The following is a 27,459-nucleotide window of genomic DNA, read 5'->3' on the forward strand; positions in this document are numbered from 1 at the left end:
TATATATATATATATATACACACATACATAATATTAATTTTCAATAACATACGTAAATTTATATGAACTATATATAATATTAATATCATTTCTAGTATCTTAACAAAACTTTAACGGAATAGCATTCTGTTTTGTAAAGAATAATATTGTAAAGAATAATATTTTCCTTAAATATGAGATTTTATTAATGCTGAAATTTTCCCAAAAAACTTAGTTTGCTGATTAAGGCTCATATTTATGCTATATAAACATTAGATTGCAAAAATGTTTGATTATACACGAACGCGATCCTATGCTAAAAGCATAAAGTCGTCGGACTATCCGTAGCTTCTTTGATATCGGAATTTTCGAAATTCGGGAATACTTTCCGGCGGGGACGAAGACGCTGATGGTGACTTCCAAAGAACTTTATCGTTCAGGTAACTTAAAGGAGTCCCGAGCACTTTGAAAGCAGCACTCCGCTGCACTTACTCGGGACACGTAATGCCGTGAGTACGGATTTGTTGCAGTGACACGCTTTCTGCATTACCAAGAGCTCGTTGGGTACGGACACCAACCCAACATCCTTCGGCTCTTCTGAAGACGTATAACAGCTGGTGAAAACCGCACGATTCACAGTTATCATGTGGTTGAACGAAAAAAAAATTCAGATAAAAATTATCACACTAGTTTTAGATCTATAGAGACTTGCGTTTTGTTTCCAAGTATATCTATATCTAAGAATGACAATTTCTTTTTTATCCTTTTTAAAAAGAATCTTTAACCGTCTTCCATTTTATAGTCAGTAAAGAGATTTGAATATGATTAAAGATATATCCGTCCCAAATATAATGTAAAAGTTTCAAAATTTAATTTCAAAATTTTTAAGTTAAATAACATAAGTTTCATCGACACTATTATAACGCGCAACCGCAAGCTCTCGCAGCATTCAAGTGATAATGCTCTTCACTTAGCGCCCGAGTCAGCCCTTTGTAGCGAACATACCGAGAGATAAAAGCAGAAGGCGTTTATATGCGCCTTATGCAGTTTATATGCGCGCGTTATATGTAAAACTGTATGTATGCATATATATATATCTATGTAACTGAGAATGCTCGTTTTCCTTTGAAAACGGAAATCCGTTATATTCGTCTTCTTCCTGCATCCTTTCAGCCACAATACCTTATATTCTCCTTCGTTGCGGCAAAGAGTGTTAATGTAATTCAAAATCTACTTCAGTATAACCGCGTCGTCTCTTCTTCGTGAAAATTTAATTCAATTCGCTGAACTTTTCATCTCGACTTACAGCCGCGTGCTCTCATGTATTTTTCATATTATCATGTCTACCTTAATTAATCTATCTGCTAAAATACTGGGTATAATGGATAATTCACGTGTACTCCACTACGATTTTAACTCGAATCTCCACTAGACGAGACTGAGACTAGAAATTTTATCGAACTCGTAATATTATAGCGATGTGCTCGAGACTCGGCCGTATATTGGCTATGTAAAGATATAACTGCTCGAACGCCGCTCTGTATGTACTCGTAAATTTTGCACAGACATACAGTAAAGTAGGGAAGTAGTTAAGGACGAGGAGAGTACTTGAGAGAGAAACTTCTCCAAAAACGGCGGATAGTCATCACCCTGAGTGGCACACCTGGCCCGTCTGACATATAAAGCGGCGTACTACTTGCGTACAGATCCTTCATCGACGATGGGGAGTAGATACGGAGGCCGGAGCGCGCAGTACGCCCGACCGAAGTCAACAGCAAAGCAAACTGCTGCGGACTACACCGGTCAAGTGGTGTATTCTCGTATGTGATCGGCCTATACCACTACGCAAATGTTGGCCGGATTCTAACCTTGCGGTAGCTAAGTTCGCGTTAACACTGACCGCTAAAGACCACGTAGAGTAAACCTACTAATATGGAACGCTACGTACGTTATTTAACTTTCAGAAGTCCTTTCTATACGTACGTAGAATTAAATCGATAATAAATCCAACTTCAAAAACGTTTTCAAAATTTATTTTATTATCGAGTGCGACGGGTAATAAAAAATGATACCGAAAATGATGCCGATAATAATAAATGATAAATAAAGATGATCGAGATAAATGAGATAAAACACAGAGTTATTGAAACAAAGATTAATATCGACTCGTCAATTGCCTTACTTCTTGCTTGAAATGATAATTTTCTCGATAACAAGCAAACAAGGCTGAAATATTAAGTCAAAAAAAAAATGGAAAAAAGTGTGAAAAACGAAAAGTGAAAAATGCAAAGATATCATCGATCGATTTCATACAATAATAATTGATTCTTATATTTGCCGTGCTTTTTCAGTTTATTAGTTTAGAAAGTAGAGAGACGCTAGTGAGATCGGCGTCAAGAGTTTCCCTACCTGGTGCAATTTGAATGCAATAACTACTCACAATCCCTTTGTTGCTGGAATAAAAGAAGAACTGAAGAAAATGCACAAGAATAGACGGTCTATTGTCCGCCCAAGATTTACTATTCTTTGTAATGGAGACTAAAGCGCAACGTAATGAAAGAAGTTCATAGATATATCAAGCGTTATGATTATATTTATTTGAAAGAGATATCGTAATTTATATTTAAAAAACCATGAATATAAATATATAATAATCTATTCTTTAGATACACAATAACAATTTTAACCATCGATATTATAATTCTGAATTTTCACTTCCAAGAATAAAGAGCGCAAAGTTTAAACGAGACAATAATCCATTCATAATTCAATAAGATTATATTCAGAAGTTATTCGTTAAAATTCCTCAATCGCATGTCAGATCCAAATTAAGCAAAATAGAAATCAATCGAATTTATAGGCATTGCAAGCAATAGTTTATATTTATTGCGCCAGAAATACATACATATAATTTCTTAACTAAAAGGCAATTTATATATATATATATATATATATATATATATATATCTCTGAGGGTCACATTTATAACTTAATTAAGAGCTTCACATTACTGTTAGCGAGCTGCAATTCTAAAGATTGATGCACGAATGTCACCTTTCACATTCCAGTTTCGTTTTATGCACTTCATTACCCATTTAAAGCTCTCCCGTTGAAACTTTTTTACATATGTATCTGTTGATATATAAAATGTATAAAAAAACCACGATAAGTACATAACGTTAATGAGTCATCACGTGGTTTGCGGCTGAAGTTAAGAACGCTGACGTTAATTAGAGCGGTATATACGTCATTATCCCTTTTCAGTAGCCTGCGTTTCTCGTTTCTCGTTTCTACCGCGTCGTGTTCCGCGTTACGAACAGCGGGGACGTGACGCTGCCAGTATATGAGCTCAGAGAATAGATGGAAGATTGGTTCTCTTCGACATAATTACGCCTCTTTGATGTAATTATTTGTAGACACGTGTGGATGAGGCACGTATAACTTCGTCGAAAATGCTTTCATTCATTTCCGAATAAACGGCATGAATTTCAAACATGGGATTCACGTTGGAATCTCTCAAAAGTAGGGTAATGTTATAAAAGGTATATATTTATACATTTATATATTACATAAATAAATTTAATTTTATTAAAATAATGTATATTATTATAAAATAATGTATTTCCATATTCAGAATAAATATGAGAAATGCTATTTCTTGAAGAAAACTTGAAGTATTTTTGCTTAAAAATATTATTTTATTTGTTTCTATAACAGATCAAAAATAACAATATTATTAAGTAATATTATTAAGTAATATTAAATTATTAAATATTATTAATAATTATTAAATATTATTAAGTAATATTTGTAATATTAAGTAAAGTAACTAAATTTCACAATATATAAAATCCGTTTGTATTAATTACAGCGTCCTTTAACGCTTGATATAAACTGCTAATTAATGTTACGAAAATCTGTGACAAAAAAATTCGTTATTACGAACGAATAATTAAGGTGATTCGAAAAACGCGCGGGAGACGACGGAGATCTAATTACAATGTGATCTGTTAACGCACTCGAAGTTCACTAATTATCCTTTGTAACCTGTAACCTTTTGATATCGCGTATACTTAAAGTGTAGCCGACGCTAAGAAAAATTTTCAAAGCTGCCAACGGCTAATAATTAATTTTCGTGCAATGTCGACGTGGTAACGAAAAAAGCTCTTTCATGTAGCGACGTCACACAGGCGCACTTTTAAAAAAGATCGCGCCCCGGTAACAGGGATACCGAATACATAGTATTTTGTTAATTAGCTGGTATTAAAGCGCGCTCCCCTTTCCCGAGGGACAATAGTACATTGTTTTCCTCGGCGCGAACGTCTTAGAAAATGTGAAAGTAAGAACGATCATATTTACGAGTACATAAGGATGTCCTATTGAAGGGCATTTTCATAAAGGTCGGCCGAGGCCATTCTTAATGTTTAAGCTTCTCACAAGTCTTTTTGATAGCCCGCTAAATTTAGCTTTGTCGGCATTAACCCTTAATATTTTTTCTGCTAATTAGCCTGAGTGAAAACTCAGGTTCGCAAATAATAGGCTCGTTATTTGTTCGTAAAATAGGACGTAGCAAGCAGCAACCCGGCGATGTTTCATTATTCGATAAACCGAAAATTAATTTAGTGAGTTACGCGCTCGCCGCGCGTAAAGTCCCGCGGATGAAAATATTAACTTTTGCTTGGAGAACACCTTTTAATAGGAATTCTACGAATGGATATCGGCTGCTTATGGCGCAACTTTCCAAGAGAGATAAAAACTTGTCTACCGTAACATTTTCCAAGAACTTTACCACCCTACTGAGACGCAAGGCGAAAGCAAAGTTTCCATATTACTTGCCGCTTCGAAGGGATTCTAGCAACGACCTCGATCAATCTAGAACTTATTTGCGCTTAAGGAGCAATACGCAAAAGCGTTTTATTGCTCATTTACATTGCGCTATATAAATATTATACATAATTTAACGCAGAGAAAGTAAGATTGCGAAAAAAAAGTTCAAACTGATTAAATTCGTAATATTTGTTTAAGGGATTTTACCACCCCTGAGGCCTTAAAATGATATCTAAGTTTGGGATTTTTTGTGGGTAATTAAATAAACTTTATTTAAAAGCTGTTTAGAGGACATATGTGTTGTACATATATAAGTAATTAAAAAGAATTTTTTTATTTTTTTTATGCAAAAATAGCGGCGCAATGGACTACTTGCAGAATCCCTTTTTTCTGTTTTTTTTTCAAATCGATGTACAGGATTCCAGGCGTACGGTTTGATCTTAAACACAAAGAATTTTCATTATCTGCATGTTAAAGACTATAGAAGTACGTAGGAGTTTTTTAAAATATTGATTTTTCTCGAAATGGCAGCTATTTTTACGAGAAGTTCGTATTTTTGTCAATACAAGTTTTTCGTGAAATAGCTGCCATTTTGAGAAAAATGAATATTTTGAAAAATCCCTACGTACTTCTCTAGTCTTTAATATGTAGATAATGAAAATTTTTTATGTTTTGTTCAAGAATAAACCGTGTGCCTGGAATCCTGTATATCGATAAAAAAAAGGTATTTCGCAAGTGTAGGTCAGTGCGCCGCCATTTTGGACATAAGAAAAATAAAAAAATATTTTTTTTGTTTCTTATATATAAACAATAACATCCTCTAAGCAGATTTTAAATAAAGTTATCTATTTCCCCACAAAAAAATCCCAAACTTAAGGTATCATTTTAAAACCTCAGGGGTGAAATCCCTTAATGCTAATTTAGCTAATAATGAAAATTATAATAATAAATTATAAATCCAATTCAATCCATTTGAATGAGAAAATACAATGGATAATAATATTAGCTATTATATTTTTTATACGATAACAATTGGAGCGCAGATTCGAGTTATTTAAAATATTACTAATACGGCTGAAGCACATCTAATCCTCGTCAATTTTTCGAAACACTGCACGTAGAGAGAGATCATTGTTATCGGAATACAACGCAAAAGTAAATTTCGCGCTCGTCTGTTGCGAATAATGGATTCGCGAGAGCGGAGGGCTGCATCAACGGCGCCGGGAGCTTGTACCGATAGCGAGTATCGCGCAGATACTCACGGGAGCCTTTTCAGCGGGGTATTATAGCCGGGGGATATTTATGAATCGAAGGAAGAGGATCCCCGGAAATCCTGCAGGAGATGCTATCCCATCCTATCCCGTGGCGCTATCCCATCCAGTCTCCCGTAATCCCTATTGGATCTGCCGAGGTTGATAAAGGAAAACCGTATGGCGTAGAAGAGAAACCGTGCCATAGGCCGTTCGAACACGTTGTCGTTCTACGATCGGAGCCATGATGGTTGCACAGCCATTTTATAGAATGCATATACTAAGCTTCTGCGAAATCAAACTGGTCGAGTTTAGGAATAAGTCTTTATGAAATAGAAAGACAGACAGAAAAAAAAAAAATTTTTAGTATATTTTAAAATTGGAAATGTCATGCACAATTATCGAATTTATAATTCAAAAGAAATATAAATTTTCATATTGAAATATATTTTCTAGTTTTTACATCCACGATTTAACGTATGTACTTCTGAAATATCTCACACAATTATTAAAGAGCATTCAATTATCGAAGAACGTCTGACGAGCGTTTAAAAAGAGAAAATATTGCAGATACTTGTTTGTATGTTCTATTTTTATGATGAATATAAATATAATTTCTATCATCGAAGAATAGAATGCTTTCTAAATAAAGGAATGCTCGATTGCAGTCACGTTGCTGGCGCAACGAATGTGTCTGGTCGACGGCGCGCGACCAGATTCATCGTGCAATGGGAACAGATTGCGCGATGCAACGACAAGGTTTCGTCGACAATTCGCGCCCAAAGCGTGTGCGCGTTTGCTCCTTCCAACAATTCCAGCCGTCGTCTCTCACGCCATTCATGCGAAGGAAAGAGAGTTCGCAGGCTCGACTCCACTCGACTCCGGCGAATTGGCAAGGGACGTTCGTAGCAAAGGTCGATTTAGCGGTGAAAGGTGAGAACGACGGGCAGAAACAACGGTGACGGGAACGAGACGGGGGCGAGTCGGAGACGGAACAAAAATAAACGCCGAGGAGCGATCCGATTAAAAGTTTGAACGGGCACCCACTAGTCGCGGCGAAACGGAGCGCTTGCGCCGCGCGTTCTCGTAATGGATTTTAGAGTACCCGGTCACTACTGAACATGGATACGGAACTACGTGAATTTTTACAAAGATCTCCGCGTGCTCTGGAAGAACAGCCGTATCTATGTGTGCAAATTTATCACGCGTACCCGCTCTGACCTTGTAGGGAAAAGTGACGCGTCGAAAGTACGGTCGAACATGAAAACGTACATATTTCCTCCAGCGAATTTAAACGATAAGAGTGTTCAGAAGAATGTGTATAATTAATCATTGATGTGCTTGTCCTATGTATTAATCTATAATTTTTAAAATATTTTTAATATTATATATTTTTAAAATCGTTACACAATGCGAAGTTGCAATTTCGAATATTATCACTTATTCGAAAAAAGCTGGAAAAGTGTAAGATTCGATTTTTCAACATAAGCGAATTTATGCTGTAAAGATCGGAGTATTCAAAAGCATGTATATAATCAATCATATGCTTGATTTATAATATGCATTATTTACAATATAACTATATTTAAAAATTCGTTATATTGTGCGAACTTCCAATTTTAAATATTAGGTATAGCTTATTTGAAAAAAGTTGAAAAAAAGTGTAAAATTCGATTTTTTATCATGACATAAGATATTACGAGAGTAATTTATGGCGGTTAAAGGTTTCGTATAGGTTATATGTGCTCCATATCCTCTATTGTGTCCTATTTTCGTGCACTGCGCGGTAGCTGTTAGTCTCGCAGAGTATGTCACCATTTTCGGACCCCCCGCTGATTTTATTTCCGAAATGGACTCGCTGGCTGTACGACCGCGATAATGCGACCGCTGCTGATGCCCCCATTAGTCTGTGGACTTTATCACTACGTGACACCATGAGCGATGATGAAATTTTGTCCAAAGTAATGGCACATAGACTTATATGCGTATATCTAATTTTACTTGACATTTTCCTTAGTCTTGTTAACCTACATATCTAAAATATCAATTTAGGAATGTTATTCATAAATCGTGAAGACAATTTTACTTGACACGACAATAAATCGTTATCATTATTAACTATTATAAAAATATTTAAGAATGATTAAAAAAGTTATGTAACATTTTTCAATTAAATAATCACAGTTTGTGATTATTTAATTTCGTGTAAAATGTCTAAACAGGTATAATTTAATTGTTTCCTCAACTATCGCGACCAAGATTATAATATATCACTTGATAACTTAATTAGAGTAATCATAAATTGATTTCATAACGTAATTTTTTCAGACAGGATCGTCATTATGCATGCTTACAATGTTGTAACAATAGCTCATAACGATGATCGATTTCCGTCCGTCTTGCTATTCTTTTACACATTTCTGCTAACTCATCTATTTGTCGTGATCGATGATATACTTAAGAAAGAATAATATTCGCGATAGAAAATAATCCGCAACTGTTTCGTCGTGAGTAATGCAATAATGCATGTATAGTTACACTTTGTCGCAGTAAAATATCCATCAACTGAAGTGTAACCACAAATTTCGAAAGCTCGTCGTACGTTATAATCTCGTATCTCTCCCGTGACGTTATAATCTTCTCCATATGGAAGATCGTAAAGCTCACAGCGTGGTAATTTTTGCTATAACAGGAATCGTAAAAGGTATTTTAGTGCGGCATATTTGAAACGATCTACTGCATATAACCGCGAAGCTATCAAAAATAGCATTTTGCACAATACGCTTCATCCGATTGCATAACAATGCAATACGCGTACGAGATGATGTCTGTAACATGAGTTACATGTACAACATATACACGTCAGTACGTACAATAGTTCGCGAAGAGATGATTCGAATATGATACATCCAAGAAATATTTAATTAGTTAGTTTAATTAACCCTGAGCTGGAGCTTTGGGTGTAGTACACCCAGGCTGTATATAATAGTGCTAGGCATTCACAAGTCGTAAGGATATAGGGGGGAATTGAGTAAGGGCTAAAGAAAGTTTCATACCCCCACTACTAATTCCCCACCACAGCAGTCTCCGAAGGTCAACAGAAAATTTTCCAAAATCGCAATTTGTCAGTCTATAATATGTGTATTACCACCTAGAGCAAAATATACTTTTTAAAAATAATCAAAATAATGGTATTTTTTTCTTAAAGTACGTTCAATTACCTTTAAAAACCCGCAAGAAAGAGAAATCTCTTTAACAGTTTTTCCCTAGAAACTACGAATTTAAAAAAAAAACCGATTAAAAGATTTTCTTTTCTTTTTCTTCTGAATATCTCGATTTTCAATTTTTCGCACCCTTTTATTCTTCTTTCGGACATTTGATGTATTGATTAAAAACAAAATGTTCAAATTCTATGCATTACATACAAAGATATACGCGATTGAAAAAGTTGAGGGTGTCGCACACCCAGTGCTTTAGAATCGGGAAATATAGTACATACTCCAGGTGAGGGTTAGTAAACACGGTGAGATAAAAATTATTCGTAACAATTGTTATATAAATCTGAATATTCTCACAGTTTATAAGGTTTTTTGTATTTTTAATAATCTTCACTCATGTTGTCAAATTTTTTTGTACAAATTTTGTAAATTGTATAAAAGAAATCAATTGTTTCAAAGTAACTTAGCTTATCGTTGCTTTATAAGAAGTATTTCATATTAATTTCATATTAATCTATAAATAATGTATATAGTGTAAATAGAAATAGATACTATGTATTTCTTCGCTTTCCTGTTACAGTATAAATGGTACATTAAATAAACATAAAGCATCCGTTTTAAAATTAGATTAGTACGTTGCGCTGCGCTGTCAAGTCTTAGAAACTGAGAATTTTTCTTTGCTTCTTCTAAATGCCTTAAACGAATGCTAAACAATAATTTGCAATCTGGCGATTTATAAATTCCTGAAAACTAACCTTACTTTTATTAAAATATGGTAATCACAAGAATAAATAAAAATGAACATCTACCTGTTTTAAATTGAAATCTCGTTCGCGATTACACTCCCGTTCATTTCAAGTTATTTAACTAACTAACTTTTCCGATCGCTAAAAGATAGTTCCCGTTATCCAGTTATTATAATTTCCATAAATTTAAAAGCAGTTTTTTCCCTTGATCCTATCCATTCGTTTTTATTACGTATTTTTATTACGTGCACTTTCAGAGATCAATAGGATATACACAGGTACCTAATATTTTTATTATGCAACATTATCTCAATGCTCTCTATTGTTGCTTACTTCTGTTTCTGTTTGAAAAGATTCTGATTTTCGCGATGCAGCTCAATATATCGTTTATATTTGCACGACACAGAGCATACATACATCGATCTTTTACGAATAATGATTTTAAAATCAGGCACTTTCGTCGTTATAATCCTTATTTTTCTGACGAAGACAGTCTTCTTTCTCCATCCGTGTTCATCCCTTTGTCTCGATCGGATTTTTCCTTCTCACGGCACGCCTTGTTCCAGTCTTTTTGCACCGGTACGGCCAGTATCTCTCTTTTGGTCTTTTTTTTTAAGTGCGCCGTCGCAACGAGCTCGTTCTTCTTCGTCATCCGGAGGTAGTGGTGATGGTGGTGGTGGTGGTGGTGGTGGTGGTGGTGGTAGTGGTGGTGGTGGTAGTGGTGGTGGTAGAGGTGGCAGTGGTGGTGGTTAGTCCTCAAAGTACGAAAGATCCAAAAAGGAAGAGGGAAAGGGCGCGGGTGGTGGCTGTGCGAGATCGATACCACGATACGGATTGGCGCGGAGGAAAATGTCACGTTCGTCCGTTCTCCGGTAACGAATAGTCTGCACGGTCTCATAGTATCGAGATTAAGATTAATAACGGGGACTGATCCGAATGTCGGTAACTAATGTCAGGAACTGCTCGTCTCGCGGCTCCAAATTAATGCGCCTCGCTGTCTCTCTCTTCTTTGCCTCACTTCTATCTCTCTGTCCCCCCTCCTCTCTCTCTCTCTGTCCTAATCTATCTGCCTTTAGTACAGATAGATCATGCTTGTTGAGCGGATAACATGGAATACATATGGCACGGATCGACGCAGGGTGGCAGGCACATCGATACATCGCGCTTACTTGTAAAACCGGATTACTGTCACGCATCATGTCATATAAAATAAAGTATATATTGGTGATATTGTAACTAAAAAAAACATTAAAAGATTTAAATATTTTTATTATACGTCACCCGTTTTAATACGACAATAAATTATATTAATTATTGGACACCTATAAGAAATGACTGATAAATAATTAAATGTAGAGAGACGAGCTAACCTAATAGCACAGAAGATATTGCATCATGCCATTATTACATAAATAATAATCAACAATTTAAAAATTCAAAAGGTTCCATCGCACTGTTTCTAAATTTTCATGATTAAACAGTTGCATTATCGTTTGTTACTCTAGTAAATTTATCACACACAGTAAACACGCTCGCGCTTCATTTTACATTTAAAACATTGAAACATAATTTGAAATTTTAAATCCCTTTATTCAGACAAACATTTAGTAAAATACGTAATTTAAAAAGAGATATTTACGATTTAAGAAAACACTCCTTAGCAATATTAAGCACAAACTTTATTACTTTCAATGCAATTCAGAAAATAATTAATAAAAAAAAACAAAATTTCGATTCTAAACTGAATAAGAAGCAATATCTCCCATTAATTACGCTTTATTTCCCCCTCTCTCTTTTGCAATATTTTCAGTAAGCTTTGATTTCTCATTTCGCATGCGTTTGATGTCTCCTGTTTCCATGAAACGCAATCCATGATGCAGGATTGAAAATACTCTTGCACTGCACGATATATGATACCTCGTATGATTTTCATACCCTTAATGTTACCTGTGATCACGGTAAAATCGGGAAGCTTGATGTTCCGTGCACGACAAGTTCGATTAAAAACAGTGAACATGAACAGTGAATATGAACGACATGCCGTTTTCATGTCAGCTTCGAGAATGAATATTTGTTCCTTATCGGAAAAATGTTTTTACATACCGATTTATTTTCGAGTATCAGAGAGGAAAGAGAGGGATAATAACTTCTATTTGAAATATGTGAAATACTCTCCAAAAAAGAGTTATGACTATATTGTACAGTTGTGCAATAGCCATAATATTATAAATTTTACAATATAAAATATTTTACAAAATATGATAATTATAAAAGTAATTTTCAGAGTTGATGCGCAATCTATCACTTGCAGTTTATCGCAGAGATACAAATTATTATAAACAAAATTGGCGATATCATCAATCCGAGATAGGGAAAACATTTTAAGTATTTTATGACACTCGATTTTTCGATACATACAGCAAAACAACTCGTATTATTTTTCACTCTCGCTCCGTGATGTGTACAAGCCGGAGACACGGCGCTTTTATTCTGACAAATTTTTACAGAGTAAATTTTAGAGTGCTCTTCACTTTCATCGATAAAAGTTACAGGAAACATATCAATATTTTCACTCACATGTCACTACATGTCGATCTTCATCAATATTATAAAAGTTGATATAATCCTACGTTTAACACTACACGTGAGTTCATTCGATATGCATTATTGTAAACTTGTTACTTTGCAACTTAAATGTTTTAATTTTACTTGCATCTAAAATCGATATCGTTAGTACGTCGTAACAGCTTTAGTTAAGAATCAATCACGGTGAACAGAAACGGGCCGTGCCATAGAAAAATTAAATTCATATTCATATCGTACTCGCCTCAATGTGGTTTTCGTGTATGACGGTCTTTCGATAAATTCAAAACAGAGCGTTACTCGCCAATGCACGTCCCTTGCATTTTCCGCTCCGCTTAATCTCCGTCGCACGGCACGATCGATGTATAGGGCGTTCATGTATAGCTACACGACAAATTCGCGCCGCCGGACTGCCCGAGCAAGAAGAGTTTGTAAAAATAAGAAACGCGACGCTTACCCCCTCGGTATCCGGTACGTTCGGTATGCGCCCCGCTGAATAATGCAACGGTCCTCCCTTTCGTATCGTGAATAGTAGGACGGGCGGGCGTCACTCTCTCTTTGCTCTCCTCGTGTCTTTTTGCCGTCGCTGCAGCCGCCAAGGCTGCGGAAGCGCCAAAAGTCGTGAAAGATCCCGGAAGCCTCGTGCAAGATTGATCCCACGCATAGATTTCGTTATAGCTCTCGGAGGCGCGGAGGCTGCTCCGGTAAGCAGCAAGGGAATACATAAGTGCGACTAAACTTGGCTTCCTCTGTCGTTCGCGTCGCGAAAGATGAAAAGGCGAAAGCGCGGGAAGAAGATGAGGCGAAGTAAATTCTATCGCGCGCGCGCATCTCAAAAGGATTCAGGAATTATTGAACGTGTTTGACTGGAAGTATTTCCCCGCCGTGCGTATTCTCTACGCTGTATTTATCCTACATCGATCGTTTCGTCCCTCCGCGGAAGAAATTACTGTTAATACCGCGTCTGATTTATCCGTAAAATATACAGGATATTCCCAAACGCGCCACTGACAACTTTGTCCCATTTTTCTACTATGTACAAAGTAAGCGCTCTTTTGCAAATTGAATATCTGCAAACTTATTTAACTTATTATCCAGATGTTAAAGTAAAATTATTGACTTTTCAATCCTGACGCTAAAAATGTTATTATTCGATTCTAATTTCTTTATTCATTTAATGCGGGAATGACGTAAAATGAAGACGAGTCTCACTCAGCGCTAATTGCATGACAAAAATATGAGAGACATATAAAAATAGTAAAGCTCCTAATGATGATAGATTATGCAGGGGCACTTCCTAAGTCGTTAATTAATTGCATCTCGCGGAAAAGGCATGCGGAATTACGGATACGATATTTCTTCCCTGGAAATGTTTTTTTTCTTAGATTTATTGTTCTCGGCATGGCACGTTTTATGCTGTGAAAAATTATGGACAGGTGACAGCGAAACAAATTGCGGCAACGAACCTTGGGTAAACAATTGCGTCTTGAGACGTGGAGTTCCCGTTGTTATGCATTGCATAGTAGGAGATGAAGGAAAGGATAACATAGAGAATGCACTGTTTACTTATGGCGGTACGACGGCAGCGTTTTGACACGATTCTTGGATAAAGCACGGCAGGAGAGTACGTTCAACTAGTGCCCATAACTTCATTTACACATAAAGCGGCATTTATCAAGATCTGCGAGGCGCCGTGTGTTTTGAAATTTTAAAACTTTATATACACACATGATATCATATATTTTGTAACAGAGAAAGAGAGAATGGGTACACAGGAACGAATTGATTAACGTGCTGATCTGATATAGGAATAAAAGCCGCAAAGAGAAAAATGTAAGCATAAAGCATTTATTAGAGAGAATTACCGCTGTACACCAATCACATTAACAATAAATCACAACGTGAACGAAAATCTGCCGAGCCGGAAAAACGGCCCGACTCGAGAATCGACTATTTGCCAATTAATTAACGCGACTGCCGACGAAACTTTCGCTATTAGCCTAAATAATTGGAGCGGGATTACCAAGTTTTAACCCAAGAACCTGCCCATCTCACCGAAGCCGGGCTTTCAAGTGGGAAGCCTGCTTTCTTCCTTGCCTAAGAGAGCTTTGTCGAGCAGTAGAACGCCGCACAAACTCTCGATAAAAAGTCCATTACAAATTTGGTAGAGCTGCAAGTAAATTTTAGACTTAGCTATATCTTCGATAATTAATTCTTATATTCGCGGAATTTAACTAAATCTCTAATCTTTTTCATGTGTAATAAATTCTTTTCTAGATAACATATAGAAAATTTTTATATTACAGAAATTATCTAGATAAATTTTGCATATTGCTTATTTTTCAAATTACGCAAATAAGATTTATATTTCAACGCCAACAGGAAGATTATTTTTTAAATATTTTTCTTATATAAATTATAAAAAAACTTAGCTTAATTTATTTACTTTTCAAATGTTAATCTCCTGCGAATAATTAACGCCACTTTACGGCATACCGCTCTTTAATTTATATGGATTGAATAATTTATAAACGAGTGAAGAATTCACATTTGCCTCTCTACACGGTTGCCTCTCTGCTTTTCCGCGAGGCGAGTGCGCACGACCCATATTCGAACCGAAAGTTTCATTTTGAATAATAAAGTATCACCAGCTGCTGGAGTACATAATGCCGGATGGTTGTACAAGCATAATAACGGAAAAATATGGAACGCAGTTCCACGAAATAGGACGGAATTTGGCTTTCCATTCGATGGTAGTGATCTCGATTTTTCCGTGCACATTCATATGTACAAAATACGATGCCGAATTCAACCTTTGTACAGTTTTTTTTTTCGGTGGCCAGATAGAAAGTATTGCTCCATCGAAATTTAGATCACAAAGAAACAATTTGAAGCGAGCAGAATACGAGAGAAATGTGTGAAAATCAAATTTCCTATACAGTGTAAATTGTAGAATATGCATATATTTCTTTAATATCGTAAAAAATTCACTTCTTTGTAAAAAATAGTTTACTTATGTATATAGAACGTTCTCGTTTTATATTTGTAAATATATGGCATAAATATTTCGTATCGAATGGTACGCTTCTGGCAACGCTTGAAGATTCGCACTCTCGCGTCAGCTGAGAAATATTCGGTATTCAATAATTTCGCCAGCAATGTCAACTATGTTTGCAAATACCGATGCAAATCCCAACGGAGCGCTACTCTCCGTTCGTTAACAGACAATCTAGGCAGCCAGTATTGTGGTTATAATCCAAAATCCGCAAGATGAGATTCTATCGAAATACTTCAGTCTTTCAGAACTTGATGTTAAGTATCGTTCTCCGCGTATCAGAAGATCCAGAATAAGCGTAAGATAATAAAGTAATTCCGCCGCTAAGTTCGAAATCGAGATCGAGTGCATTTAAATTAAATATAAGACAATTAATAAAATAAATTGCATATATATATTTTGCTCTAAAAATGAATAAAATTTTCCGATATCTTTTTGTATGAGGTCAAAGCAGAAGATATATGGAATACACATTATTGAACTGTCAGTATGAATGGAATAAACCTTTGCGCGAATTTTTTTCAGAAAAAAATGCAACCGTTATTGAGAACATGAACACTAGAATTTACAAAACTACTAATTGCCAGTATTCCAATCTATCGTTCACGAGGATATCCTGTATCTGTTCCGTGTGACAATCGAGTTATATAACAGATGAGCCAAATAAGCCAGAACAGAAACATCCGCTACATGCAGCTAGTTATAACCACGGAAACACGATTTCGAGAGACAAGCAACTGGTAGATACGATTCGCCCAATTAACCGAATACCTCGTCAGTCTGCGATCGTATTCGGTGGCACTTGAGTGATTTAACGTAGCTTTTGCACGATAAAGCCGAGCCGCCGAATTATTTATTAGCAAAACTTAGCATATTGATAATTAAGTTAATAAAATTTTACGCAAAAATTGTATTAACTTAACGCTATAATTAAGCGTTAATTTATTAAAACTTACGCTCCTAATTATTGATTGTTAATTCGCAATGGCCAATAAGATGTTTTTTAAACGGTTAGCATACTTATTTATTTATTCTATTACAATGACAGAGATAAATATGCTAAATATAATGTTAGTATGCCGTACGTGTGTTATATCGTATATGTATGTTTTATATTACTATTGTGTGAAGTTTTTGACACGCGAATTGTACTGCTCTTCTTCTTTTCACATTTATACGTTCAACAATATCGTAAATAATAATCATTTGTGTATTCGCCTCTGCTTTACTCTTCCTCTTGTCCATTTAAGAAAACTTCTATTGTTGAGAAATGCTATAACAACGAGCGAAAGAAGTAAGGCAGATCCGGAAATCCAAGATAAAGGAGATGGACAGAAAGCAAGGGGAGGACGCTGTAGGCTGCAGCGTCCTTCTTTCGACGGTCAGAGAGTCCCGACGCCGAGAAAGTTTTGATGAAAAAGTTCCGTCACTCTTACTTACGAGACGCGAGAACACAAATGGAATGATCGGAACAGGAAATAATGAAAGCATTGGACATAAAATCTATGTCACGTAAGGTAGAAACATAATAAAAAGTATCGGAAAAGCTGCCATCAGATACGGAGATCTATAATTGAAAGAAGTTCTTTTTTTTTTTTAAGTTGAAGGCAAACGAAATGCAAGGAGCTTGTTAGCTTCTATTGCAACGAAGCTTTATATATAAATATTACAAATATAGTGACAATTTCCAATATCATTTTTTATGGAAATACTTTTCTTCCGTTAACTGCACTTAGGAAATAATATATTATAATAGATTATTAAGAGAAATTATGTATGATGACAGAATTTTAAATTTAATTTTACAAACGTTTGTATTTCTTCACCCCGCATACACAAATTATGTATCGCGACTTCTTCATTTCCAAAAACTGTTTTCTCTATAATATTATTTCAATTACAAAGAAAAGCATATAGCAAAAAAATCGAAAAGCGCAGCGTGTTATGTCGTCAAATTATATTACGACGCTATCCTCCCCTATAGAGAAGCAGCCGGGCTGCCTCTCCATTTTATCAATAAAGTGAAAGGATTGAAATCGAATATTCAGATGTAAACCTTAAAGCGTCGCAACGAGGATCAACGTCGTCCTGAAACAAGCATGCGCTTTGCAGGTCATCGCATCAAATTCAATTACGCTGACGCCGGAGGTCGTTTGGCGTATCCATAACGTCCCGGCAAACCCGGCTTAAAATGTCTCTGTGTCTCGGGCGCGTGCGCGCGCGCGCACACAGCCCATAGATGGATGTGATTACCTGGGGCCCCAGACATAGAAAATATCAGGATCCCCGTGGTCACCGTGGTACGAGCTGAAATCATTACCGTAAACGCGTGGCGCGTACGTGACACGCGCCTATTCCCGCATTTCAACTACGACGATCATGATTGCCGACGTGATTTACGCGGCGGCACGGATTATAAAACAAAACAATTACCGTAATTCTTCGAAGCTCGTACAACGACATTGCGCTCACTGAAATTTGATTCGCTATCTCTCTCTCTCTCTCTCTTTCTCTCTCTTTTCGGTCGAATTACGACAGGCGCGTTCTGGTTCTGGTAGAAATTCTGGGGAGAACGGGGAACCGAGAGGCAGTTAGGCGCTATTGTCGTGCTGGGAGATCATTAAAATTAATTACGGTCTTGCACGGCTAACTGAAGCCGGTCGTATGTATACCGATGCACGGGTATGCAGTAGAGTTCCTGATATTAATAGACGACGCCGTGCTCGTAATACCCAAAGTGTAAAAAATGTATTATGCGATATTTGTCAAGGATAATCGTAATACCAAGAAAGAGATTATATATTAAAAGGCATGCAAACAAATGCGCGGCCGTGAACAAAAATTTAAGGTACCGATCGTAATGAAATATTTGTATGTAATTTTCACTTTAAATCATAAATGCTATAGAAAAATTTTGACGAAATCTATATAATTTACGTGTATGTAGTTAGCACACAAAAATACGATATTAAATTCAAATGGTTAACATACTGAATGAAACATAAAATTGAACATTTATAATTATGCGAAATTATACGGAATTAAAAATATAATATTTGTTATAATATATCTACCTACGTTCTCTCTACGTTATTATTCATATTCAGTTAGAGATTATACAAGCAATATAGAATATTTTGCTTGGCATGCATATATCGTGTAAATATGTGACGCTTGACTGTATGACCAGGTGATTATACTGCCAACATTCCCATAGAAATTTCAATGATATGTTACGTATGCGTGATTATCAAAGCCATTGACGGAAATTGAGCCAATACAAGCCGAAATGCACAATACCCTGATTGCGGCGCGTGATATCCGTATTAAAAAAAAAAGTAAATCGTTTAAATTAAATCGGTACACGATTCGGTGAACACCGCGCTTTACTCTGCTTTGTTAATATCATCTGGCTTTACTGTTGCTTTAAGAGCTTTCGTTTCTAACTACAGTGCGCACAATACTCGCATACAAATTAACAGCATATTTTTCATGAATGTATAACAATTTCGAATGTATAACATATAGAGTTTCGAAGGCTATCTGTTATATAGATGCTCTGCAATAGAATATATTAATGTCCTTTATTAATTACGCAACAAATTCAGTTATTACAATTTGATTATTTAATGTGTTATACATTAAATTATATCAGTTGCATGCACGCTATTCCAAACTGTCAGATTAAATGAGGCAAATAAATTATCTATGGATAGTTTGCCAATTACGACTCATGATTGATTGACTTAATTAATTATTACGCTTGACAATATGGGAACGAAAGTTGATCGGTGGAATCATCGAGATACAAATATTGGCCTAAAGGAATATAATAAAAAATTGATTTTATAAAATTTCCAATTTATAACTTATATCCTCGAGCAATATTGCATATTGATTAATAGACGAAATATTCTTTTTTAAAATACAAATTATGATATCACGTACATACACACACACGGAATAGCATAATTAGTAGCGTGCACAGGGACGCGGCCACACAAAAAGTAGGAAATACCGAAAAAATTGGCCTAATTGCAAGATATACAATTCGCGTTAGCGCGTACACCCGCAGGGGCATTCTAATTAATGCTATTAGCGGACGTTAACGCGTTCCATCGTTATGTGAGATTTATGTTCGACGCAAAGTAATTACACCCCTTGCTGCTAGGATTCAGGTTCCCCAGGTACTAGCCTACGTATACAGCCGCCTTAAACATAAAATTACTACTGTTGTTTCATCTTGTTGGATGAACATAAATACATAGTCACCGGTACATTTTTCCCTTTTACATCCATTAGTAACACTGCAGATATTGTGAATAATATTTATAACAGCCGTACTTAAGAAATATCTTTTACAAAGCGAAAAATATTTCATTTCAAATTAACTGTCTAAACTGTGTGTTACATATACATATATACTTTTTAAATACCTATACTGTGTAAAGAAAGCTATACACATTTCGGAAAATTTATTGATAAAAATTCTTTATTTTATTAATAATTATAAAAGACTTTGCTGCATAAGATATATACTGAAATTATTTCGTATTTCAGATAGGCTAAAAACAGAAACAACCAAAAGGAAATACAATATAGATCGGTTAGATATATATAATAACGCAAAAGCTTGAACAATGTTTCAAGAGACAATGGATTATGTCTCTATCGAAGATTGTGCGATACTCAGATTTGTGCGCATTGTTTAGACGTGAACAGAATCTGCTCGTACAATTCAAAGCACAGAGGGAGAGATGGAGATACAGCGCAGGCTAAACCGCTTCCATGCAAACGGCTAAAGAGGCTCTCGAAGCATCTTCAATCGGTAACCCAATGCACGGTCCGGAAGTGCATTAAAGCGTTACAGTCGTTATGCCGTAATATCGCGTTATGTAAACGACCCGCGAATCATCCTCCACAATCCTTGGCCCCTGTCGACTATATCGTGGCGCGCATTCGACCGATAAACGTTACACGCGTGCTCGCCCCGTTTAAACGCAACCGGTCCTCACTCTCCCTCTCCCTCCCTCTCTCTCTCTCTCTCACTCTCTCACTTTCAAATCGAATCTCCTTTGACGCGTGCCCGACGCAATCCTGCGCTTGTATGCGTGGGCACCCCCGTGCACAGGTTTCATTTGATCCGATTTCACTCTGCATTCTGAGCGACAGGCATTACATTTACCTTTTGTGAAGACCGACACGAATTAATGTGCTGCCCGTCCATAATCCGGCATGCATTGTATACGATATTTCGACACGATTAATCTTTGGAAGGAGGGAAATTGCAAAATAAATAATGCAATTTTCTTAACGGCTTGTGAAAAAATTGCGTGCCTGCAATGTTCGCTTTTTTCATAAAAAGACATTTATTTGAAGATAATTATTTTATAAAAATCCTGCAGTAACTTGTGTCGTAAATCGTGTAACAGTTATATTCATTATCAGCTATATTCAGGCTCAGAAATAATTAACAATGTGTAGCAGTTTCTAAATTAAATTTAAATATCTGCAGTAAAGTACTTGTCTTTCAAATTTATTGTAAGTAAAATATTTTTATAATAAAAAGTTATAAAATTTCTTTTTATCTGAAGAAATTTTATATAAAAAAGATCGCGTCAAATTTTTATATGAGAATAGATATCCACGGAAAATTGCTCTTCTTATTCCATCGTTCTATTATAAATCATTTCTAGGAGAAATAGCTAGGAAAAATATCCTAATCTTACATTAAAGTTAAAAAGCAATAAAAAAGCAAAAGATTTTTAACATTTCCATGAAAATAACAAAACAAAAAATCCATATCAACAACATCGTATATCTTATTACTAATGATATACTGATTTTCTGATACTTCTCTGATGGTTCTACAACTTCTTTTGTTGCGGCAGAACTCGTCACATCTCTATTGTCGCTAGAAGTGTAATACATAAACCGTTTCTGCCACTTATATGAACTTCATTCGAGATTTCTTTCCTCTTGTAACTTAAAATTAATTCTGCTAAAGCTATATATAGGTTGTCGCAATTTACAGTACTTATACGAATACATAATTCCGTTCGTCAAAAATCTTAATGTATGTAACTAGCGGAAAGCATGTCACTCGTACTTTCGGTTTTCCGCAATTTGACATTTTCATTCGCGTGGATACTCGATCAGCTCTATTGAACCTATACTTTAATGGCAAATGTCTTATCTCCGGCTTGCGCCGCAGCCGTGACGGGAAAAATAGTATATAATGATACATAGGAGATCGATAAACGCGCAAAGTTTTTCGCGAGGAGGCAGCTGACACGCGAAGATTACCACGAGCTCCCGCCTGGATTTTTATTGGCAGCAATAGGAACGAAAGTTGGCAAGAGATTGATGTATGTGCCCGGGAACCGAACCCGCGTTCCTTCTTGTCTTATTTTAGTTCACGCGTTTCTCTGTATTATATCCGGCATTCCCGGCTTGCGCCTCCACGTGTCTCCCATAAGCTCTTCCCTTTTATTCACTGAACGTCAGCACCCTTATAAGGATACGAAATATTCGCTTGAGCGCGATAAACTAAGGAAAGCCGTGCCGCGCGCGCACGTCCATTCCGATCGATCGAATTTGCACTGACCGTGGCTTAAGCGGGAGAGGGTGGCCATCCCTCGCGTAATTTTCACCCTTAGCACCCCTTTGCTCGCAGCAGCAGTAAATACCGGAAGCGTAGAGCTTTTTTTTGTCCGGGACATCCGTAGGCTTAGATAGGGGAATAATCGCTCCATTATCAAGTATTGTCTATAGCGGCGCTGAGGATAGACTAATGAAACGATGCATTTAATGCACACGTAATTTTTTTATGTTCTTGCATTGAATGAGAGAAAGAAATGAGCACAAGAGATAGCGAATAAAAGATGAAATGCGAATGAATATATAAACACAATTTATTTCAATAAAAGATATATTTCAGGCTATACTTGTGACTGAGTTTAATATGTCGAGAATAAAATGAGAGAAATAATAAATGAATAATATTGATTGGGTCATACATGATTAAACGAATAAATTAGGATAAATTCCTGAACGTACAATTACTTATTTGATTATGACGTATAAATATTTATTTTATATCTATATATATCTTATATCTAATGTACTAAAATATACTTTTAATTATTTTCACCTTAATCGTTAAATGTGGAAAGATTTCTTCAAGAAAGTTAATTTTATACAATAAAAAAAATATTATTTCATAAAAAATGTTTTTAAAATAATGTTTAACGGTAAATGTCACTTTTAAAGTTATAGAAATAGAGATCACAAAAATATAAAATTATTTCTCCCTCAAGTTTTCAATCCATATACAGTTGTTAACTTGTTTTATGGGAACATTCCATTTACGAGGTCAAATCCCCCCGATGCAAGAAAGCTTAGCATCTCGAGTTACATTTTTGCACTAACAATAAGTCATCCACATGCTGGACCATAAATTTGTAATCACGGGAAAACTCATAGCTACACTGTCTTCGCGAATGGCTGTTCACGCGGGACAATTCGCGCGGTGGTTTCGGAAATACCGTGCCAACGCGTGAGAGGCATCGCGGCGAAAAGTCATGCCTCGTTAGAAATACGGGAGGAATGTAGAGCTTGTTTACAAGCGCAGAAAACCACATAACTATGCAGTTATGTGTACACGCGACTTTATGCCCATGCACTTCCATGTGTTCTATTTATCTGGTCGGCGGACACGGATGCATTAATTTAGGTTGCTAGCGTATCTGCGGTCAAACTACGCCGGCTACCGCGCCCGGAAAAGGGTCGAGAACGAACGGCGAACATTTATCTCTTTCCGATGTGTCTATAGCAACGCAGCCGATGCCAACGTTGCTTGCAAAAAGATTTCGAATATATCAAACTTTTATAGGAAATTTCATATCTTCTATGCATTTTTTGACATGGCGAGTCAATTTATTAAGTACATTGGAACTTCTGGCATTTTTAGAGAGCTAAAATTTCATAAAACTGCATAATAATCTATGGTAATAAAATCTAAATAATTAGGAGAATAAAAAATTAATTAGATTGTCTCTCTGATAAAAGATTTAAAATCAACGTTAAACAATAGAATTCTCATATCTTTTATATCAAACAATCACTTTTTTAATGAACGTTAATTTTATCGGAGCAATTAGATCATCACAAGTATGCACATCACAGCGCAAGACCGTAATAATGCTAGTACGTGTTTCTACAGTGGTAAATCAGATGAACGGTTATGCGAACGCAAATACGTGCGATACATATTCACACGCTTTCAGCTTAGCATCTTGGGTCTCTATGCAAATAAACGCTGCGATTGCAACATGTACATACGAATATTAAGATAAAATAATTCAACGGATTTCGGTAGAGTATACTATATAACGTTAACATTCTTCCTCTATTTCCTTTTACTCCCACTACTTTCATTATCTTAAAAAATGCCATTTTTCAATCGTTAGTATTCTTTTATTACTACTGGAATACAATATATTTATAAAAAAAAGTATCTAATATTCTATTCTTTGTTTCACACTAAATAAAATTATTAATAATTATTATTTATTATTAACATTACTTAACGTTGTCTTAAAGCAAATTGAACGAATCGATTGAAAATTATTACCTAATATAAGCAGGAAAAGTGAAATATTGTCTAAATCAAAATCACCATCGGTTGCAAAAAATGGACAATATCCTAGGATACGAACGAATGGGTCCATTAAGTTAAGCTTGAGTTAAGCTTACCTGTTCAATCTAATGGTACTCTTGGTCTCCCGCACCATTAATGCTCGTTCCCAGAAGTGCACAGCCTCGGGTAAAATGGTATTCTGAAATCGAACGACAGACAGATTTTAAATTCGACACAAGAACATTGATTCATGCATATATAACGCGACTGGTCCTACTTTAAAACAGCTTCGCTCGAGAGATGTGTGTTGGCGCCGAAAAAAAATCCGAATCTCTCTTTGCAAAAAACATCATCGCCACGCCGGCCGTGTTATCTAGCTATGCCGAGAGCGAGGATAACAGTGCCATTACGCAACATTCTGTATTTAATGTATTCTGCTCTCTGTCTGCGAAACGTCCGTTGTGCCAAGCAAGACGCGGAAACATAACGCGGACGAAATCGCGTAGAATGAACAAGCGGGAATGGATGAAAAACACCGAAAGAATGAAATAATGCAAGCTCGACAGATGGAAAAAGCGCCCGCGCTGGTTTTATGAAGTTTCGCTGGCGTGTAACAACAAAATTACTTTCTATAATGCGCCCCCTCTATATAATGTAGCGCAATCGCGCGGTCTTGCGAGTGCGCAATGCTTTTCAGGGTTAATCCTGGCCAAGGGTGTCGGATTGTGTGCGATTTTTAATTCCTACGTCCGCCATACAATTCATGTCGGACGTAAAAAGTCTAACGTCGATCCCAGAGGAACGGTCCTTTGTTCCGCACATTTATCATGATTATACACGCTGAGTAATCACAGTTCTCTACGTTGAATAAAATATCCGACGAAATTATCATAACGTTATTGCAAAATCCTTTATGGGCGGGATATTTTCCCCGCACGGCATATAAAAGATTAATGGAATGTTAATAAGATCTGCTATTCCAAGAATAAGATAATTCTAATATAGAATCAATGAATACGCGATTTTATATAAACAAAATGGAGTTGTGTCGTTCAATATGCAAATATATCGGAATTCGCTTTTATTATATTGTTTTCATTCCTCAAATATAATATTCGCAAAGTGATAAAAAGATAGCTAAAAGTAAAAAAATTCTGTGAGAACAGATACAAGGCTATAAGAAGAAGAGAGATAAATCTCGTCTTACGTAATGTATTTTGAAATAATGTCTGCAATTAACAAATTTTAGACGTTCTTCGTACGTATTTCTTTTCACGGAGTGAGATATTGTATACAATTTTATACTCTTACTGGAAGTAGATTAATTATCTCTAAGAAATAACATTTTGAATTGTCAATAGTTTCTAGATATCTAGACATTTAAACATCACAATTTCAAAATATTCAAAGTAGATATGAAAGTAAATTTTACTTTTTTATTCTCTCTTGTTGTCTTTCTAGTCAAAAACATTTCATATTTTATATGTATAATTTCGATTCAAAATAGCATTATCTTGTTGCTATGAGATACAAAATGTGAATTCTCTTATAAGACAGAGAAAATAATAAATGCAAAAAATGTATTTTTATTAGGAAATGTTATATTATTAGGAAAATCAATATAATGAACGCAAAGCTTGTTTCCTTTTCAGCGTTGTTTCTTTATTTCGTTAAAGTATGTCGAAGAAGAAGAAAGAAAGAATTGATCCGCATTACTTTCGGCTACCTTAAACAAATGATCGTTACCGTCTGAGAGCAATTAAAGTAACGGCAGAGAGAAAGAGAAAGAGAGAGAGAGAGAGAGAGAGAGAGAGAGAGAGAGAGAGAGAGAGAGAGAACTTTACGTTCGAGCGGACGCACGCCATTAATATCGGCCTAGTGGCGAGCGCTTGATAATTAAAACAGACTCGAACGCGTAAGCGGTTGATTTTGACGGCAATTATTTTTCACTGATTGTATCGTGAAAGGAGACGGGGCCGTTAACAGTCTTGCGTCCTTCCATTACATTTTCTTCCTATTTACGGGTACTGGGAGGGAAAATAAACTGTCGCATTGCCAGGAAATTATGGTTCGAGGCCGATATTCCATTTGTGATAATAATACAAAGCCATTTCAGAAAATAACCGAGAAGATTGCACGATGCAATTTTTTAATGCGAATATGTTTTTCTGTAAATAGCAGTGTATGATGGTTAAAGTCTAAACCTTGTCAGAAAAAAACGTAAAATGAAATTCACGAGACATAACGTCAGAGATATGCCAATATATCTGGAAATAAAGTAAAATACGTAAAATACAAAAAAAATTTGTTAGCACATGTCACATGCAACACATGTCTGTTTGAAATCATCACCAATCATGATGATATATTTTATTACGTAAAATACTGAAATACGTATTTTTCTGACTTTATTTATCACAAATTTTGGATTATACCATTTAACACAGATATTATTAATACCTGCCAAAATTCATAAAAATTAATCTTCCAAAATTATTTCTAAATATCGAAAAACTATGTCAATATCTTTTTAATATTTTTTCAAAATTATAATTAATATGTTAAAATATGAGAAGAATTTTATCAATTGATAGCAATTAATTTATAATCCATTTATTCATCTTTATATGATCGATTAACGAAATTGTATTGCATCCTTTTATATTCAGAACAACTCGGAAAAACCGACCTCTTTAAAAATAAAAGATACTTTTTGATAAATTATTCATTCTTTTTGCGAAATGGAACGGTTAAATATAATTCAACGATAAATTTTATCCTCGTCATGTTTAACTGGCTGCTGTAGCAATAGCGATGTATTAGGGAAATTCAATTGTATTTAAAGTGACAAGTAGCGAATTTGCAGGGGAATGAAATCGTACTGAGCAATAAAACTGTTCATGATGGGAACTTATTTAAGGAAAAAGCAGGCGGAGAGAGGTGACCGCAAGAACGCGAAAAGGGTGGAATACAAAATTGGACGCAGATAGATACAGGGTCCGATGTTTGGAGGCATTTTGTGCCTCGTTACGCTCGATTTCCGCGATGAATAAATCGATACACGCGCACGCTGGGTAAAATATAAGAGAAAAAAATCTCGATTCCAGGACTGGCGGCATCGCTCTCTCTCTCTCTCTCTCTCTCTCTCTCTCTCTCTCTC

The 27,459-nt window shown here is 35.8% G+C and overlaps 1 protein-coding gene across 1 annotated transcript in view; it reads right to left on the reverse strand.

The window, feature by feature from the left end:
- The window catches only part of LOC105449891 (leishmanolysin-like peptidase), a 251,269-nt gene that overhangs the window by 12,063 nt on the left and 211,747 nt on the right, over positions 1 to 27,459 (reverse strand). The window contains exon 4 of the mRNA XM_011689342.1: positions 24,416 to 24,498. Coding sequence (XP_011687644.1) covers positions 24,416 to 24,498 — 83 coding nt within the window. The remainder of the gene's footprint in view (positions 1 to 24,415; positions 24,499 to 27,459) is intronic.

The sequence above is a fragment of the Wasmannia auropunctata genome, unplaced genomic scaffold, assembly GCF_000956235.1.
Source record: "Wasmannia auropunctata unplaced genomic scaffold, wasmannia.A_1.0 LD336071.1, whole genome shotgun sequence".
Classification (NCBI taxonomy): domain Eukaryota; kingdom Metazoa; phylum Arthropoda; class Insecta; order Hymenoptera; family Formicidae; genus Wasmannia; species Wasmannia auropunctata.